A 19,898-nucleotide genomic window follows, 5' to 3' on the forward strand; every position below is an offset into this window, starting at 1 on the left:
AGTGGCAGATTTCACTGCAAAGCAGCTGGGTCATTGTCCCATGGGTCTTGTTGCTTTGCTGCGTGAGATCTTAAAGTGACCATCACTATTTTAGCTTCTTTTTTTAAAGCAGCAAAAGGGAGGGCATGAGAGTGTTAAAAGGCAAGAGAGATGGAAAGAGATTGGGAGTGGAGGGAAAATGAGGAGACTGCTTGTGTACCACGTACAGAGCTACTTTGAAAAATTCTGAGGCATCTAAGTATCACAAACATGATCCCTGCTGTGGGCAGCTGTATGTGCAAGTGCTTTGCCCGAGGGTGTCAAATCAAATATCCACTGCTGGTTGGTACAGTACATCACTTCCCCTTGGGGATTCAGAGTGGAAAAAAGGGGAAAAAAAGAAAGGTTTAAACACAACAAATGGAGAAAAACTTTAACAATATCTGATATGGCTTATCATATACTGTCATCATATTTATTATGAACAATGTAGGAGAGAGGAGAGGGAAAAGGAAAAGAAGGAAAAAAAGCAGACAGGTTAATGCAAGCCTTGTAAGACTTACCTGGAACCGTCTCATGTCTCTTGGGTTTCCTGCTGTTTTCAAGCAATTCTGATTGCACTTGAGAAAAAATTTTAAGAAGAATCTGGAAAGATAAAGAACCACGTCACTTCTATTAACCATAACAAACCATGTGGTGCTATATTCTGTTTTAAAGTATACATCGTAGTGATTTACATGACAGTGTATCAGTAGACCAAGACTGTAAGAACTTACCAAAACAGAAATAAAACAAACAAAAACAAGCCCTAACAAACAGAAGTTTAAAAAAAAATCAGGTAAAGTACAACCCCTGTGACTGTAATCCAGTCTGAGCTGGGCTGCTAGCTGGTAGAAGTCAACGTATCTACTCCGATTTATGCCTGTTTCCTCACTGCATGTTTGACCACACGATTTTAGTCTCTTTCTTTATCTCTCCCTTGCATACAAGGTCTTTCTTTTGCTGTCTGAAGGGATTTTCCGTGAAACAATATAGAAGGATAATGTTATTGTAAAAACTACAAAACCCGACAGGGCAACTCTGAAGCAGATAAGGCTTGAAACTACTTAGAATGTATTAAAAAACTGAAACAAATAAAGCTCCCAGAAGAAGCTGATGCGATTTCATCATGACAATGTTTTTAGTTATTAAGATTTCAGTAACTAAAGCAGAGAAGCAGAACTGCCAAGACTCCAGATTATAATCTTACATAGATTTTGAGAGAGGATAACAAAAACACAACCTGAAGTAATACATGACAGCTCATGCTGTCCAAGCAGATAAACCTATTAACATTGTACAAAGTTCTCATGCCAATTATTTTTGCCCTGTCACATATGCCTATCTTTCTGTGTTATTATTCTGTAGAGTTTAGCTTGTCATGTACACAAGTTGAATCTTCAGCATGCTTGATTGGTTTACCCAACACTATGCACTAGAGCATATAGATTTTACAGTTTAGAAATATTAGGCAGGCATTTTTCTATAAGCTTTTCCACAAAATTTTGTGTCAAATCCAGGGAGGGGAGGATTCATCCCTTTGTTATCTGATTGATCTGATTAAATTTGTGAATTTCAGAGGTAAAGAAATGACACGAAAAATCATAGTTGTTGGATTAAAAACCATACAAGCATGTCTTCAAAATTCAGACATAACAGGCAAGAAAATTTTTGGCATCCTCTATCGCAAGTGAAAATATTTTCTGTGATTCTTTTCATTTCTGTTTGTCAGACAAAATGGGTTCAACTGCAACAATTAAAATTCTAAAAAATCAAAGACTTTAAGATAGATTTAGAAGGAAAAAGACTTGGATATAAGAAAAAGTAAATAGTTGAAGAATTGATTTAGAATACAAAGAACAATTTATTTATTTATTTATTTCTCTTGCTGAGTGCTTTCCTTACAAAAAAAAAAATCTGCTTTTGCAGTAAGTTAAAGTCCCAGGTGAGCCAGGCCTATTTCCCTTTCTGTTACTATGACAACGATTTTTTACCGCAGTCCCTAAGTCCCTTCAGAACTCACACATTCATGCCTTGAATTAGAACTTTAAAGGAGAAAGATGGATATTTCCTAGGGTTTACCAACAACAACAACCAAAATAGTCCTAACACAAGACAATAAAGCAGAAATCCACTCTCCCTTGTTATTGCTACTTTCTTTGCACCACTTACATCACGGTATTTCTCTTCCATCTGCCCCAAACATATAAAGAAATATCGAAGGATCTGATCCATTTATATGTTGCTTGAACAAACAAAACCCTTCGAAAACCTCACGACAATTGAACCCACGAAAAAGACCCAGATAACAGCATATAAAATGACTGCCACAAAATACATCCTTCCAGTGAGCTTTTTAAATTAAAATGTTCCTTTTTTTCTTAAATCTCTCACAAACATTTTACAAATATCTAAAACATTTCTTTTCTCTGTGTGTGCATTTTGCAGACTGTTATTTTTATCTCCGTCGTTCCTGCTCATTTATGACTGAAAGAGCTCAGTGGTTCTTCCTGTGGCACAGATGAGGGTGGAAGTACAGCGTCCTGCTGCGGTCTCTCTTCATGCTGGCATTCAGGTTCAGCAGGAGAGATGTGTCAGTGCTCGCCTGCCAGAGGGCAACTTCTGTGAACAGAGCCCTGGTCACCTCCTTGTATTCCGAACTAAAAATCCTACAGAACTTCATGCCTCGGGAGCAGCACTGAGTGAATATGGTCTATCAAATAAGTCTTACTGACTCCTCATGCTAAAACCTGTGACCTCTTTTATTTGAATGATTCAGTAAGCAAGATTTTATCTGTAAGAATGTTTTCAGAAGGAAAAATACTATGCGTGCCGGTACACTCAAAGATTCACAGAAGAATTTGAGCCAGAAATCTTACTCACAAACACTCCTTTTTATCCTTCCCTCTTCTTATAGATATAAAAAAATATTTGTAGATATATAAACAGCTCATGTTACTGAGATCTACCTATGGAAGGAAAAACTGCAGAACGGAACCAAACTATATAATGAAACCAAGGCAAGTAACTTTTACATGAAAATCAATGAGCCGCTGGCTAACTGATTATTCTGGAGAGTGACTGCAAACAAAAATCCACAAGTAGTTGCTACTTTCAAGGAAAAATAGAAGATCAAATTAATCAGGACAATGTCCAGTTTCCTTTTTAATTTTTTAAATGCTTGCATCCCTATTCGTTTAGATGAGAAAAATGATCAACATGAACTAAAGAACGAAGAAAATCACAGCAAAGAAAGGTGGAAGAGAACTCGCTGTGTCAGCTGAACTGACTTTGGGAAGAGCTAAGATACTGCGGTACTGCACGTTACACAACCCCCTAAAAGACAGAGCCAGAAAGGTAAAAATTCTAAATGTATGTTTAACAGTATCAGTGACCGAACTGCAACACTGCATGGCAATGAATTAAATTCATATTTTCTGCTAAATATCTCCAAAAAATTAGAGTTCGGATCCCCAGCAAACATAAATCAGCAGCATATGTGAAAAGTATCTTGGATTTCAATTAGATCTGTGCTGATTCAACGGGTGTATTGTCCATTAACAATACACAGAAAACAAAACTCTCCGAGCTCTCTGCCTCCTCCAAGACGTGTCGCTCCTCGACTGCTTTGCAATAAACAGCATCCAGCATGCAAACGCACTGTGCTTTGGGGTATTTAACCCAGGATATTTTGCCAACGGCAATTCTGGGAGTCCCACTCGAGACAACTTAAAGGTACCTGACTTTCTCGAATTGCTGAGCACCTCAGCTGCTGAAAATTGTGCACCTTTAGGACATCACAAAACGGGCATCAGTAATTCCTCATCTCACTTCTGAAAGTGCTGGCTTGGCTTTTTAGTACTTAAGCATTGTGGCAGTATTCCTATATGTTGACTGTACTAAGACATTTGTAGTTTCTTTGGAGCTCACTGGATATGCTGCACTAAGACACTTTTCCCTCCTATCACCCCAGATTTAGACTTAGTTTTATTTCGATGCACACACAAGAATTTTTATCTTCCCTCTAGTTGAACCACGTCTCTCTTTTTCTCCTTTCAGACTTTCTCCAGTCAAATTTTAGCTGCGACTGGGCATCTGCATGAAGTATTTGGTAGGTCGTTATATATACATATATATTTTAAGTGGTTGCATCTGGGAAAAGCATTAATATTTATTGCAGCATTAGAATAAAAATGACTTGGGGGGAGCAAAGAGGAGGGAAGGTTTAGCACTAAATGAAGCTGATTTAGGGGTAATAGGAGAATTGCAGAAAGGCTTTATTATTTTTTTTAAATGAGAACCTTTAGCCAGGTTTTGGCCTTAACTTATACATACATCAAAAAATAAAAAACAGAATTTAAAAGAATTAGCTCATTTTCATGTTTCTTAGCTGGCCTTTGTTCCTTGCTAAGGACGGCATTAGCTATTAGTTTAGCAGATAACTCCGATTCCAGCCAAGCAGAGAGCAAGGCCCAGTCATCTCATAGATCAACATCTAAGGGCGCTGGGGGAAAACCTAAATACTTTTGAAAGACTACCACTAAAAATTCTGGCATGGCTACAGAAAACCTGAGTAACTTTATGCACAGACATAAAATTAATTAAGATATAACTATAAGCTTATCCTTTTTTTCCTATTGTCTCTGTTATATAGTCAAGCTTTCTATCTACAGACTGATATACAGTGGCAGAGGTCTCCAAAATGCCACCTTAAATGTAAATCCCTTTTTTAGGGTTTAGAGGGAGCTGCTTTAGCAGTTACTGCTCCTCCTCCTGGTAGCTCCCATCATGCCAAGGAGTTTGGTTGATGAATCATTTAAGTGCCCCTTTTTCACTTCAGTACAAAGACAGCTGTGTTATCTCAACTATTTTTCAGTAATACTATGAGCAATCCTAACTGACTTTGTGGGAAAGCAGACCGGGAGGGCTCATGCAATCCGTAATACAGTTGCGAGACAGCAGAACAACTTCCCCTGCAGAGGTCTGTCACGGACAGTGGGAAAGGGTGAGGGCAATCCAGGCAGCTCTTGCATCTCTCAAGCTCTTTCCAAAGCAATTGCTGACCCACACTCCCACCTTGTCTGTGTATGCCTACGTTATTAGGTTCTGTACCTACCTGAGGCAACTTTAAAATGTGTCTAGAACTAGAAAGCATGTTCCACACCTCTTGTGAATGTTCATCCGCCATCTCGGATGATTGAGAAGAACCTTAATCAAATCCTGTTGGAGTCAGAAAAAAAAAAATCTTTCTTGTGACGTCAACAGGACTAGACAGAAGCCCTAAAGAGCAGTCCCACATGCAACAGAAGGTGTAGTTTTAGAAAAAAAAAAAAATCCATTAACGTTTTTTTTTTTTTAAACCCTGCCACAAGACCTGGGACTGATTAGTCTCGCCACATGGAACCACAGAAATAGATAATATGCTTTGTGCTTTTATAGCGCCATTCTATGGGACTTAAACTTCAATTAATTCTGCCTCACAAAACCCCTCTGCAGCAGGTGGTGTAACTCACCATTTTACAGGCAAAGATGCCAGGGCCTGGAAACTGGGAGGGAACTGCTCCCTGTCACATCGCAGGTCTGCCGCAGAGCTGGGACTAGGACTCAGATCTCCTGGCTCCTGGTTCTACATCTTAACTAACCTTCCTATCCACCTTTTGTGCTTTCTTAAAATACAGGTACAGAATCAAGAGACACAACATTGTTTTTATCTTGTGAGCAGCCTCAAAAATATTCCTTGTAAAGCAAATACTGAGATAATCCTGTCTTGTTTGGCTTACTGTAGAACTTGGATTCATGGCCTCAGTCATTTTTTGGCATGAGAACATGCCTACCAACTAGTATGATTATGTTTATCAGCAAATCCTATGATGCTACAATCTAATGAAAATATAAAGATATGGTGGCATTCTGCTTAAATAATTAAAGTGCTTCCAAAAAGTCACAAAGCGAACAAAGAAAAAGCTAGAAGCTGTTATTATGAGTATCTTTGCTCCGGTTAAACAATATTAAGATTAAATATACTATGAACTGCAAAACTATCATTACAGTGAGAGCCTGACTCCAACACCATCAAAGCTAGGAAATTCTGAGATCAGGGTCTCCCATCCTCCCCTCGACTCACCCATGTATGTCTTGGCATTGGAAACTCTGAGATAAGTGTGACAAGTAACCCTACCCGATGCCACAACACGACAAAGTAGAAGGCTTTACTTGAAATTTCTTCCTTTCAAAGGGACTAGGTCAGATTCTGCGCACGCATTTGAAGGTCAGTGTTTAAAATCAATTAATTTATTTGATATCATCATCTTGATTTTAATAAATATCACAGTAGAAAACTTCTTTATAATCTGAATATTTATCTCTGGAGTAATTCTGTTCTATTATGTCAGTGTGTATTATTAGGGAGCTGATGAGAAAATTTCCTCCTCTTTTCCAGCAGTTATAGTCAATGTGGGATCAAGCATTGCACAAAGGCATTCTAAATGAACATACACCTTATACTGTGTGAGAAATGAGTGAGGTTATTACAATAATCCAGAGTATTTATATGATACTCCACAAACAGCAGCTAATTAATCTTCACAAAACTCCTGTGCATAAAGTGTGAACCCAGTTTAACAAATGTGAAAACCAACATATGTAGGTCAAAAGACTTTTCAGAGTTTGTCAGACATTTACTGTGAGAGAAGGGAGCAGGAGTCAGATGATATGAGGTCCCAAGCCTAGGCCAGGAGAAGAGGAGTTGGCTGTTCATTTGTCACTCATTTTTTAATAGAAAGACTCCAGTTGCACCAAAAACGCACGTGAACATCACACCTGCTGCCGCTAACAACGTCCTCATTTCCTGACGGGAAAAATGAGAAACACTTCTCGATCCTCTTGTCTTAATTCAAAGTAATTTCTTCAGTTATGGGACCACCAATCTGGTCAGACTCTTCTCCAGCTCCACACTTCTGCATGCAGAGGACAACCAGACTACGCAAGAGAATTCCTCAGCCTTGCGTGAGAGAGGAGTTAGGTGTGTGCAAACCTAAGGGAGATGGAGTAAGAGATCCTTTGAGGTCCCTTCCTCCTAAATTTTTATGCTTTCTGCCACATACAGCGCTTACATTGCCCTTACATCTTTCTCCTCATCTCACCTCTCTGATCGTCTCTCAAATTCTAGGCACTGATCCTGACCCCTTTCTACAGGAACTTTTTCCTGTGCTCTACATTTCTGTTCCAGCTTTAAAACAGATGCTTGCCAAGGCAAAGTCTGCTTCTGCAGAGGTCTAAAGAGTATGGTTCAGGAGTAACTGCACTGATGTTAGCAGGATTGTAACAGCAAAAGCGAGGCTGGCTTCAAGATGTGAGGCTTTTGTGTATTTGTACTTGTATTATTAAATCAAGGTGGTTTGGACCAAAATCTACAGGACACAAAGATCCTTTGCACTGAGGAAAGTCTAGATCAGAAGTTTTCTGTTTAGGCCCATCTTTATTATTAAATTAATATTTAATCAATCAATAAGAGCATGCTTGTTCCAAAACACTCGCAATGCAAAGCATATGAAGACATGCAGATCAGATAAGTGTAATAGAGAACAGGTGGAATTAGTGCTTTTATTTTAAAAAAGGAGAAAAGCTCAAAAAGGACTTTAAAATGCCACAAGGCATTGAATCTCTCAAATAAATTGGAAACATCAGATAATTTTAAATATCAAAACAATTCAGTTTTCCAAACCTAACAGTCCACTGTCATTTACCACCATATACTGTTTAACAGCTTCCTTTCTTTCTCCTACACTTGGTCAATCACTCCAATTTAGATTTTAAGTTTAAACTTTAAGTTTCGATGTGGGACCATTATTTAAGGCCTCTTTTTCTATGCCTACCCTCAGACCTGAAGCACCGCCTGGAAACACCATGACAAGGCAGAAAACTCCTCCTAGTAAGTGTCTGATTTGTACGGTCTCTGGCCCCTTGCAACACTGAGCTCAGAAAAGCTGACGCTAGAGATGGATGCGAAAATGGAACAAAAAAAGGTTGGTGATGCAGCTAAGCTAGGCCAACAGATCAGACTACCTTAAAAGTCGACCTTAAAATTACAGGATGGCAGTACCCATCTTAAAACTGCTTCCAATTATGATTTGTTTGCCATGTCAAGAGGTCCTAATCACAACTGGGTAAGTAACACTCTATGTAATGTAGAAAAGGAGCTGCAGGATGAAATTACTGGTATCCTGTATTTCAGATGGATCAAGAAAGAACATTGCACCTTGAGTCTGCAGCAATGGTTGGACTTGAACTCCTGTCTGACTCCCAGTCTCATGCCTTAACCACAGAACAATTTCTCCTCAAATATGCTGTCTCTCTGCAGCCTAGAACATCACATTTCTCTCTGCCCTATACCTAGTGGCTTTAAGAGCTGAATTTTCAAATTAATAGTAACTGAATGTAAACCTGCAATACGTCATCCAAACCCAAAGCATGTCAGTAAACTTGGTATTTATATTCTGTACATTTTCCACCTTCTGCACAATTTTCATCTCTAAAGTAGACTCTGTGCCACTCTTTCTGAGCAGCAGCAGGCACACACATCCACAACTGCAATTCACACTCGTTTGGTAAATGCTTATTCTGTCTTGCAAAGTGATCCCATTTTCAAGAAACAAGGACTGGGGGAGAGTGCACTGCCGGTTATACAGACGATCATTTCTCGGTGCTGAATGTAGTTATTTGACATGGCCACATTTGCTAGGGAAAAAAAAAATCTCCAAGGAAAACCTCCTTGTTTGTGCACTCTGATGAAAACCTGACACCATTAATGAAAATAATAATTGAACTCTATGGGTTCGAATTGAAAATGAAACACAACACTAACAGCGTGTTTGTAATTGCAATTGTTCTCCAAAAAGTCTTTGGAGGACTCTTTGCAATCTGAGCAGTTTCCCTTTTCCTTTGGGTTTTCCTCCTTCCTCCCACACCAAAACTTTCCAGTAACTTACAAGACAATGGCTAAAAGCTTATTTATACTGTAAGATCCATATTATTCATGCCATTTGGCACAGGACCAAATGCCATAGCATAATCAAAAGTCAATAGGCAGGGAGGTAATAGAGTAGAGGATTGGGCTGACGGGCTGTTGAAAGGGACATTCAGATAATATTCCCTGGTTTATTACAGTATCTATGGGCTCCAACTGTGCTAAGCAGTGCACAGTCACGTTGTGAAATTGTTATTGGAGAAAAGATACACAAAGGACAGGAGGAAAGAAAGGCTTTTATACACATTTCACTGATGGGGAAGTCAAGGCACCTCAAATTAAGTGATTACCCCATAGCATAGACCAGGTTGCTCTTCCAGCCAAGAACCACACAGCACTCCTGCAAGTCCATGTCTGTGATTTTACTGGTTCTTTTTAATAGTGACAAAAATTTCATAAAGCTCATTGCCTCAGAACATAACACCCAGCAGGATTTTGAAAACACGGCCAAATTCTTCTTCATTACACTTATGTCAGCCTCAGCAGTACACACACGCTTTGGTGCTGGACTGTATCACACAAACACAGGCCTGATGATGCTCTGCAGTGCTGGTTAAATCTATTTATTCTTTGGTATCACTTTGTCCCTATAGCTCTACACAGGTGCAAATTTAACTCAAGTTCTACTTTCCAAGCCCTGTGGATCCCAGAAAAGGCTTACATAGGTGTTAAGTGAGCACAGAATCTGGTCCCCACTCATTTTTTTCCATACCCAGAGAAACCTACGACTGCTTTCCCATTTGACTCTTCTCTCCTCTTACCCATTGCTCTCAAAAAGTATCTGTCTATTGAGCCATGCTAGGCTGAGCAGTGAGCACCCATTACACCAATAGCCTTTTTGCTGCTGATGGCTCTGCTGGTTTTTACTATTTCTGCCAGATGGCAGAGGCCGGCACATAAAAACTCTCTACCCTGCAGTTAACACAGAACTTGGTAATAACTTTCCAGTGACTCCAAGAGATCAGAAAGTTGCGCTGATGCAAACGTTAGAGACGGAACCAAGGTTAGGCACCTATTTTACACCTGCCAGAGTGGATATCACTCAGCTGAAAGCTCTCACTCATTTATGAAGGCAAGAGTATTGCCTGTCCCTAAACTGGGTTTGTACAGAATAAACATGCATTCATTTGCTAAAGAGGCAAATTTACATCCCAGCAACTTGGGTCCATACGCATTTTGCCGCCCCCCTTTTCCGAGGTCTATTCAGTTGGTAGAGCTGCACCTATTGTACTTCTGGGTCTAGTCACAGATGACCTTGAATCTGAACATTGGTGTAACATTATATTCCTATGACAGATTTATAGATTGGCAGATAGGGGTGCATTCAGTGCATTCCTTCCCTAAGACAGGACAGCATCCAATGTTTGTTAGCATCATTAAACTAAAACTGACTTTTCACCTGCTCCCATACCATATGCAGCTGCAAATTTTTAAATTAAACTATGAAGCCATGCATAAATTTACATATATTACAGACTAGCCTCTCCATTTAACATGCAAATGTACTCCAATGTTTCAGAACACCTTCTGTCGCTAATTAATTTGCTGAATTATAATTAGACTAATCCTGCATAATTAATAAGCACAGATTTTTTTTTAATTTCTAAGCAGCTTGATGAGATCATTCACTTCCTTCTATAAACTGCTAAGTAACTGTTAAAAAAAATCTGGAAAGAACATATGTGAAAAGGTATGTTTGATGTCGCATACAAATTTAAACTAGCGGGCAAGCTTCAAGAAAGTCAAGATTAATATAGGTATATGGTTGAAGCAAAGAGACCATCAGCGCATTATTTTCAGGGGCAAGGACCAAGATTTTCTGTGTCTATTTTATTCCTTTTGCTTTTACCCATTGGACCTTCCAAGATCATAGACTGAGACAGAAAAGGATTACAGAACCGTATGTAGTATTAGGAGATGTTATGATATTAACACACCGTTGTATATCAAAACACTCTCCCTGTACATGCTGTGTGTGGATAAGCTCCTTTGATGGTATTTGGAATTGTTTTCATTTCAGCTGCCAAAACCAACGGAGATCATTCTAGTGAAACAATTAAGTGCTATTAGCACTGGATTCATTCTCTAATGACTAAAATGAAGGGTCTTGCTTTAATGTTGAAGAGCTTGGATTCAGAATAATATGCATGCCAATACGTTTTTTAAATGTGCAGTTACAGGCCCTAGACTAGGGAGTCTACTCCTGATGCACAAAGCAACACTTGTGCATAAAACAGCCAAGTCCTAGGATGTCACCCAGCAATTTAGTCGTGCAGAGAAAGGGAAAGAGCATCCAAAGTACCATAGGATATTTTGTAAACAAGAATGCAAACAATATGAGCGTATTATATTTATAAACATGTACATACATTGTCTGTAATCTCATTTGCTAATTACTGTATTTATTTTTTGACGTATATTTCAGCTCTATTGCCAACATCCTTGTTTAGTCTTCGCTTCAATCCTTCTCAAAGGCAGCACTCACCAACATCACCGGGTGTTTGCTTAAATTGCGAGTAAGCAAATCTGAAACAAGACCTCATGATTCATGCCAAACAAAGAAAGCAAGAAGAAAAAAAATGAATTCCTATACTAGGAGATTGCTGAACCACTTGAAGCCTTCAAAGCGTGCCTTGTCTACTACAAACCACATACAGAAAACACTTATCAGACACTTCTGCCTGAAGTCTCTGTTGGCTTTTTTATTCATTTGGACAAGTGCCCTTCTTCAGATAAATATATTGTTTAAATTGACTTGGGTTCTGCATAGCCATGCATAAATAGACAATGTAAAAGGGACCCGGCTTGCACAGGACAAGTTCTTGGCACTGTGTGCCAACCAAGGCGCTTTCTAGTATTTCCTACTGGACAGTCAATGGCAAATGACTTTCTTTAAAAAAAAGGCAAACGCAAGAACTTTTTTGCCCAAGAAAGACTGAAAATTATCCTGCTATGCTTTAATTCATTGTAGACCTCCTCAGAAAAAATAGGTGCTTGTGAATGGCACGTGTTCATCAAAGTCCTCTCTTTAGGAAAAGAAACACCATCTCAAAAGTAAAAATATAGAAGAATCACACACCTGGAATCCCGACCACTCACGAAGCACAGCAACACCATGAGACCTATTCGTTGTGGCAGACTACCATGGAACTAAGACTCCAAACACAGATTAGCTCCTCTAACAATTCTGTCTTATACATTTATAGACAGCCCCAATATACATTGTTTTTGTAATAGCCACTGAACATGTCACCAGATGACAAGGGAAGCTAAAGAAGAATAAAATGATTAATATAAACAGAAAACATCCTTCTGTCTCATACATCTCCATTTATTATCTTCCTATACCCCAGCTCAGCAGACAGAAAAGATGTAATGAGTTTAAAAAGAAAAAAAAAAAAAAAGAGAGAAAAAAAAAAAAAAGGACTGGGTCTGTATTTTTTCCCTCCTTGTTTCTGCCTGCACCTTACTTTAAACCATGGATGAATTGGCCCAAAGATATATAGGTCACATGGCTGAGGCAGAAATAGAATCTGTATCTCCAGAGCCACAGTGCCGGGTACATGAGCAAGTCACTGAAATTCTTTAAAGATATTCTCGTTTTGTTAGAATAAGATATTTTGCAGCCACAGTATATGGCCAAAACCAAATGTCAGCATCCTCATCTGTCAGAAGATTTCTGATGTCCAGGGCTTCCTACAATTTCCTAATTCTTTGACTGTGGAATTTGTCACAGCTCATATGCTTTTGCACTTTGTTATCGTTTTAATTCCTGAAAAAAGGCAGTGTGAATGCACATATGCCTATGTAGAGAGAGGTAATTTTGCTTTAAAGAGAAAATTCTGAACTCCGAAACCCACCTTTTTCTATGTTTTAGCCTATAGCCTCAAAAATCAACTAGTTTTCCAAAGGAAAGGAGTTAATATTTTACATATATGCACCATCTTGTATTTATGAGGAATATGAAAACTCCTAGTGTGCAGTAAATAAATTAATACATTTAAAGTGATTCCACCTTTCACTGCAAATATTTCATTCATCTCTGCTTACCAGCCTCCAAATTTAATTAACCTTTTCAGTACCCTTTGATGTAGCACATATGTGCCAGAGGCCAAAAAAGCAGCAGCATTTTGGGGTATGAACTGTTAATTGGCAATGGGTGAGCCTCGAACGAGACAGCAGTTTCATTCAAAGACACACCCCACGGTTGATACGCCTTTCCAGGACCTTCCTGGGGGCTGCAGTGAAGGGGCAGGGTGGTGGCAGCGGGCAGAACAAGGGCAAATCTGCTTCCCTTCACTTTAGTATCTCTGCTGGGGTCGACACTCAAGGCGACTTGACTTTGCCTGTTTTGACTCCTCAGTTATTTCAGGGCAACTGTCTTACCCTAAGAAGTTCCTATGATTACGAAGACACACATCAAGGTAAGACACGGTTTCAGTGGGCTCAGTACAAGGCCCTTTAGAAAAAACAGGGCTTAGTCACACTGCACTAAAATCACTGCACTGAGGCACATCTCCAGAACCCAACGGGTCCGAACACCGGCATCAATTGCTCTGGGCTCACGATTCAAAATGATGACTATACATCCACACAGCCCCCCACAAGCTCAGAGCACAGGTTTCACACGAGAAAAGCCACCTGGTGCAACTGCACACAGCGTCAAGTCTCAGTGTTCAAAAGCAGCCTGGATTTTCATGAAATATTTCACGAAAGCCATGCTCCTTTAAAGTGTCTCAGATTGGGCACCCAGAAATCAAGACGGGCTAAAATTCAAACACTTGGGCAATCAGTTTGCTATAAACTCATGGCTGCAGCAAGTTATTTTGCCTCTGGCAAATACTTTATGCTACAGGAGAAATTGCTTCTCTTCACTCCATCCCTCTCTCTCTCACATGCGCACACACACACGCACCCCAAGTTGACTGTGCAGTGATGTTAACAGGAGAGGAAAATTGCTTCCTGACCTTTCCCGTGATCAATTTACACCCTGAAGCATGAGATTGGTTTCATTTTCGTGTGTATATGTAATACCTACTCCCACATCACTTTAGACAATGCAAAATTTGCCGTTCACTTGAAGGGGTGCACATGTTCAGATGGGATTTTAGCAGTACCCTGCTTCAAGACACCGATCTGGTAAGTGAGCTGCTCCTTTAGCACAGCGATAGGTGCTCGTGTTTGTGTGGTGAAGGTCAGAGTTTTGATTTCCCTCTTGATCACTACAGCATATCTATGTGTATATTCATAAAGTTGTTATAGAGCTTTGTGTTCAGCTACAGAGCCTTACCCTCTGGCTAGAGCAAAACACATTCCCGGGTCTTCTGTGAGAGATCCTAAGTTAACACTTTGTAATTCCAGCTCCTGACCTTCCACCTACTGAGAGAAGGAGGTCTGCAAAATGTACCAAACGCAAAAAGCAAATATCTGGTTACTGGGCCTCTTTACACAGCAGATACAGACCTGGCTTTGGACTACGTGCCCTTGAGGGGAATTGCAGGAGGCTGCAGAATGCGGATAAGTCTGGGACCAGGTCGTGATTGACCAAACTTTCTATCCCCCCACCCAGCTTCTGACCACACGACTCAAGCCAATGATTAATAAATAGCCCGTATAACAAATAGGTTCCTAGGCCCAACGGGAGTGGTCATTCACGCACTGGGTTGTTTGTGCTTGTTTTTAATCTCATTAAGGTAAGACTTCTGCAATGCTATGCTTTACGACTAGACTAATGAGCTTGTGTGAGGGCTCCAGATGTTTCCAAATGCAGCAACTACGATCTGTATTGTTCTTTCACTTCAAATTCTAATATTCTTCCCTGATTTGCGGAGATCACAGAGACAAATTCAACTTGATGCTTAAGTAGGTATTGCAAAAGCCAGAGATGAGGTTCTTTCAAGAGTTTGGCAGCATTAGAGCTGGACACAAACCCCATACTTAGCTGACTTGGAAAGACTTCTCAGGGTGAAAATCCAATCCACTTTATCTCTTGGAGATGTACAACATATTTTTATGCATACGTATTACATGTTTTATATACTCCAACTGCAGGCATACACACATCCATGCAGAGCGTAGATTTTACGCCAACAGTTGGCTTATTGATTGGAAAATATTCATGTTTTGATGCTTTAAATAACAAGGTGTCGTTCCAGATGCATCATCATAATGTGGTCTCTACTGAAAAAGGTCTCTTGGCACTTGCCAACTTTAGGACTTCCTGCCCCTGTCCCTGGTGCCCTGAGAGGCTGACGCGTGCAGTGAGTTTTGAATTTTTTCCTTCTCAAGTTCTACTGCAGTCATAATTTCTGGAGAAAAGTTTTAGAGTGCATACAACATTTGCTGAATGTTTTCTTCATTTATTTAATCCAGATGTTTGCATTTTAAATAATTGAAAAGCTGCTATGGTAAATAGACATCAAGGGAGGCTAATGGGAGTAGCACTGTCATTAGAAAGAACTTGTATGATGAGACATTAGACTAAGGAGTCAGTCCCTACAGTGTCAGGACAGGTTACAGCAATGAAGGCATGTAGCTTGTTGAGAAACATTAGACATCAACGCAAGACCATCCATGACACTTAAAGAGACTGCTAAGCAAGGTTAAACACAAACAGCTCAGAACTTGTAATGAAAAGTATATTGTGAGCTTTTCATCATAAAAGCTTATATTTCCTCATATGGTTTGATTTAGTTGCACACCAAAATTTTTAAATTTATTTAAAAAAGGAATCATTTCCATTTCTTCACTTTGTAGACCCATTCACTAAGCTCATTTAACAGCAAGGGTGGTTTCTGAAGCTCATAGATGAAATAGTGCAGTTGCTGCATAACTTCATTATAAAGTAGGGTGGTTTTGATTTAAGATTTTGAGACTGACAGTGCAGTTTTCAGTCTGAGGGTACCTGGGCTCTATTCAAAGCACTGTGACTTTGCAGCTTGACTCTTCAGCTGCCCTAATTTTTGTCTCCGTTGTCCCATTTTAATCTGAACCTCCTAAAACTCAGCCTTAACTTCACCAAAGTCAAGTCAGCTTAAATGGCAGTCAGATTATATGCAGTATCTTTGTTAAATTGATTTTTAAAAATCACTTAAGTTACACTGCTATAACTGAGGGCGGTGACCAGCCTTGTGATCACTGAATTTTCTAGGATTTCTTAGTTATTTTCCCTGAAATTTTTTTAAACACTTGCAGCCATGTCTCAGCTCTGTAAACTGACACAGAAGTTGTTACAACTACAATGATCTAAACCAGGTAAAGACTTGCTCCATGGAAGTCAGCTACTGTATATTCCCTCCCCCCTCCATGACACAACTGTTTTTCCCCCCAATATGCAAAAAGGTCTTAATGGCTCCACATTATGATGTAATCCCTCGGAAAGGCTCCTCTGGAGCTGTTAAGAAGTATCTACTGAAATATCTATGTAACAGCTATTTTACAGGAGTTATGGTCCACTGGGCCCAAAATCCATCTTTTATAGAAGCCAGCAGGGGAGAAGAAAGTGCTCCATAAAAGACCAGAAGATTTCCAAAGATATTCTTCTCTACCAAGAAAATTAACTGTGTAAAGTTTCTTCGTGCATAAAGGTATAATTACATCTCTGATGAATGCTGTGAAGTTGAATGGCATCGATAAACCGTTCCGACTCAGATTTCCACTGTGACTGCCAGCATATGCTTCTTAAAGGGCCTGTGTATGAAACTGTGCATCATTGTTCCAATAAGACAGTTATATTTGCTTTGTGAATTCTTACAGCCAAAAATTAAGTTTAACGCAGAAATTTAGGGTCAAGTGTCTTTACACAGTTCACAGAGAGTAATTTCAGCAAAATGTGTTTTCCTGGGGACCCAGAAGAAAAGCATTGCTTCTCTTTCTGAAAGATCAGCCTTTACTACAAGAGATCAGCTAGAAGACTTGCACATCTTAATATACATGCTAAAAAGATGTGCCACAGCTTTGAAGCTCTTGGGGTTTAAATCTACTAATCACACTCATAAGGAATCATCAAACCAATGCATGTCAAGGCAGAAACTCTGATCTCTGCCAGGACACTTAGAGATTTTTAGATTATTCAGTTGCTCTACTAATAGATATCTCCCTTCTCTACTCCCCTTTCCCTCTCCACCTTCCAAAAAAAAAAAAAAAAAAAAATTAGTCAACAGTTTCAGTCTAAATTCTGTTTTTGCAATAATTCAGTGAATGCCAACATAATTTTTTGTTGCTTAATTAGACTACCAATTTGGAGGACAGCTTAGAAAAACATTAACTATAATTCTCAAAGTGAGGCATTAAAAACCATTTAATCTGTCCTACGCAATTACTTGGTACTTATCTATTAGCAAGTAAAATATTAGGGGGAGAGTGTCTTTTACACACAACAGAGTTTCTTTCTAATAAAAAAAAAAAAAAGCCTGCTCATTTTTTTACTTGTTGAGTAAGCTCATATTCCTGAGCACCTGAGCAAAAATAATAGTGCAGCTATTATGTTTGGCAATGGTTTTGCTTCAGCTTAGAAAATGACAAAACTTTGAAAAAAGTGAAATTGTTTTTCTAAAGGGCTTTTCCTCTACCATTCACTGCCACGGTTTGGTTTGGCTCACCGTGCCTCTGAATACCACTGTAAGAGCCTAGACTGGCAAGCTGAGCTGGCCAACAGCTGGGACTTGTGAACATCTTTCCCTCTTAATGACAGAAATTATTTTTACTGAGAGACTACCCAAAAACCTTTAAAGAGGGATCAGGGCCTCACTGTCCCAGCAGTTAGAAAAGAGCAGGAGACAGAACGGTCCCTTTCCTGAGTCTCTAAGGATCTAACAGTGAGGGGAAATTGGTTCCAATAGCTTGCTTAGATCCAACAAAAGTTTTTGTTTTACAAATAAATGTTCCCATCTCAAAGCATTTGCAGCTCAGTCATTACAGCCTTCAGGTGAAATCAGAAGCTGACTATAAGTTGTTATGCAAAAACGTAACTCTCCTGTTTAATAAACGCTCCCGGTTTCTTAGAACCCATCCTCTTGCCATGCGCATTTTATTCCTTTTTTTGGGTGGGAGGGTGATTTTCATTTTCCTACAGCATCCTGTAAGGAACCCCCTGTTTGGTCTAAACTTTGGGCTCAACATTGCATACTCTGTCGCAGCCTTAATGTGAATCTACCCATTTAATTAGCATCCCCAGTGGTAGTTAATATTGTTTTTGTAATAGCTGTTTACAAGAACAAATCCAACTCTGACAAACACTATCACTCCGGCTTAATTTCAAGCAGTCCTACTTAAAAGTCAGCAGGAATTCTTTGATGATTAAAGACTTAATATTCTACCGTAGCAAGGGTTGTGTGAGTTCTGGTACCTGCGAGCTCCAGTGGACACGCCCTGCAAACATAAGGATCATCCCAAACTTTGTTCTCGTTATGTCATCCCCTACTAATCACAGGAAAACAATAGATCTGACCATAAAACAGTAGCGCTCACAAGAAAACAGAATGGCAATTATGATTCAGAGATTTTGGTGATAGGAATTTGTTTGATAATGCTGGAAGTCAAGGATTTGTAAACATCTTAAAAATCATCACAGCACAGTTCAACGCTACGCGCACCCCCCGGACTTACATGGCCCAGCAATCCTCAGTACTTCCTTGGGGACAGGCAAGAGTACATCCTGTTATTATCCCTTCACATGCATTCTTTTGGTCAAATAGATACTACCGCTCGTACGCACCAAGCCTTCTCTCTTTGGCCTAGTTGAACTTCTCGACAGACAGAAAATGATGGTACAATAGGGGAGGTCTGAGACGAAACTCAGGCAGAAGGTACTTGAAAGGAGACAAGTAACAGCAGTCTCATTCACTGGAGACTGAGGACTGCTGGCTGAAATGGTGAAATGCTCCAGTCTGCAGAATACTCTGGATTATATAACACCAATATATGCATGTGAGAGCGTATTCTTTTTAGGTCATATGTCAGAAGACCACATACATATGGGAGCGAGAAAGCCGTGATTGCTCATACAAGCACTGAACCACACTCCACTTGTAACTGTTTATCATGAGCTCAAACTTCCCTTTAATTTACAATTCAAGCTCAAGACCTGAGAAAGTTGGGCTTCCAGGAGAGCTCAGAGTATCTGAAATCTCAAAACTAAGTAACGCTACGGATTTCTTCCAAAAGGACTCCCACTGCCATTAACATACAAGCAAAAAAAAAAAAAGCTACTGTAGTACTTAGCACCCACCAACATTTCACGTGTACCTCAGAGCTACACTCAGGGTAGCCAAGGTTTGCCGAAATGCCCAGTGATTCTGTACTGCAGGCCCAGTTTTAGACATCTTCAGATAAGCTGATTTTTTTCCAAGTGCTGATCACCAGCCTCTTCAGTATCTTAAATTTAAGATCCAACATTTCCAGACACTTTTACCCTGTATTTTTGTGGCTGTTACCAGAGTAGTTCATTTTATTACTCAAAGACACTGAATTTTTGTGTGTGCGCCTGCATGTGTGTCTATGCAGAGAGGCTTAGAGGGGTAAGAGGCATAAATCACTTCAAATGGCTACTGTAATAAATGTGGACAAAAGAATAAAATTTGTCACCAACCTAATATTACCATCAATGTTTTGTCTAGCTACATTCCTTCCAATTTAAAAACAGTTCAATACCCCTTTTACCTTCAAGTAGCAGCACTTAATAAACAGTGATGGATGCTTTTTATTCCCTTTCCCCCCTTCCTCCTATTCCAGGCTTTCCTATGTCTTTTACAAGGGGATTGTTTAGCTTGGGGGAAATGTAGATCCTCCATCTTTCTTGCATTGACATGCATCCCTCAAGGAATGACGACCATATTTAATTCATAACCCCCGTTGG

General features: G+C 39.6%; 1 protein-coding gene across 3 annotated transcripts in view; it reads right to left on the reverse strand.

Moving 5' to 3' along the window:
• EBF2 (EBF transcription factor 2) overlaps positions 1 to 19,898 on the reverse strand; it is a 146,520-nt gene that overhangs the window by 39,816 nt on the left and 86,806 nt on the right. For all 3 annotated transcript variants that reach the window (XM_074852207.1, XM_074852206.1, XM_074852208.1), the window contains exon 7: positions 543 to 624. In XM_074852207.1, coding sequence (XP_074708308.1) covers positions 543 to 624 — 82 coding nt within the window. The remainder of the gene's footprint in view (positions 1 to 542; positions 625 to 19,898) is intronic.

This window comes from Strix uralensis, chromosome 28 (assembly GCF_047716275.1).
Source record: "Strix uralensis isolate ZFMK-TIS-50842 chromosome 28, bStrUra1, whole genome shotgun sequence".
NCBI classification, from domain to species: Eukaryota; Metazoa; Chordata; class Aves; order Strigiformes; family Strigidae; genus Strix; species Strix uralensis.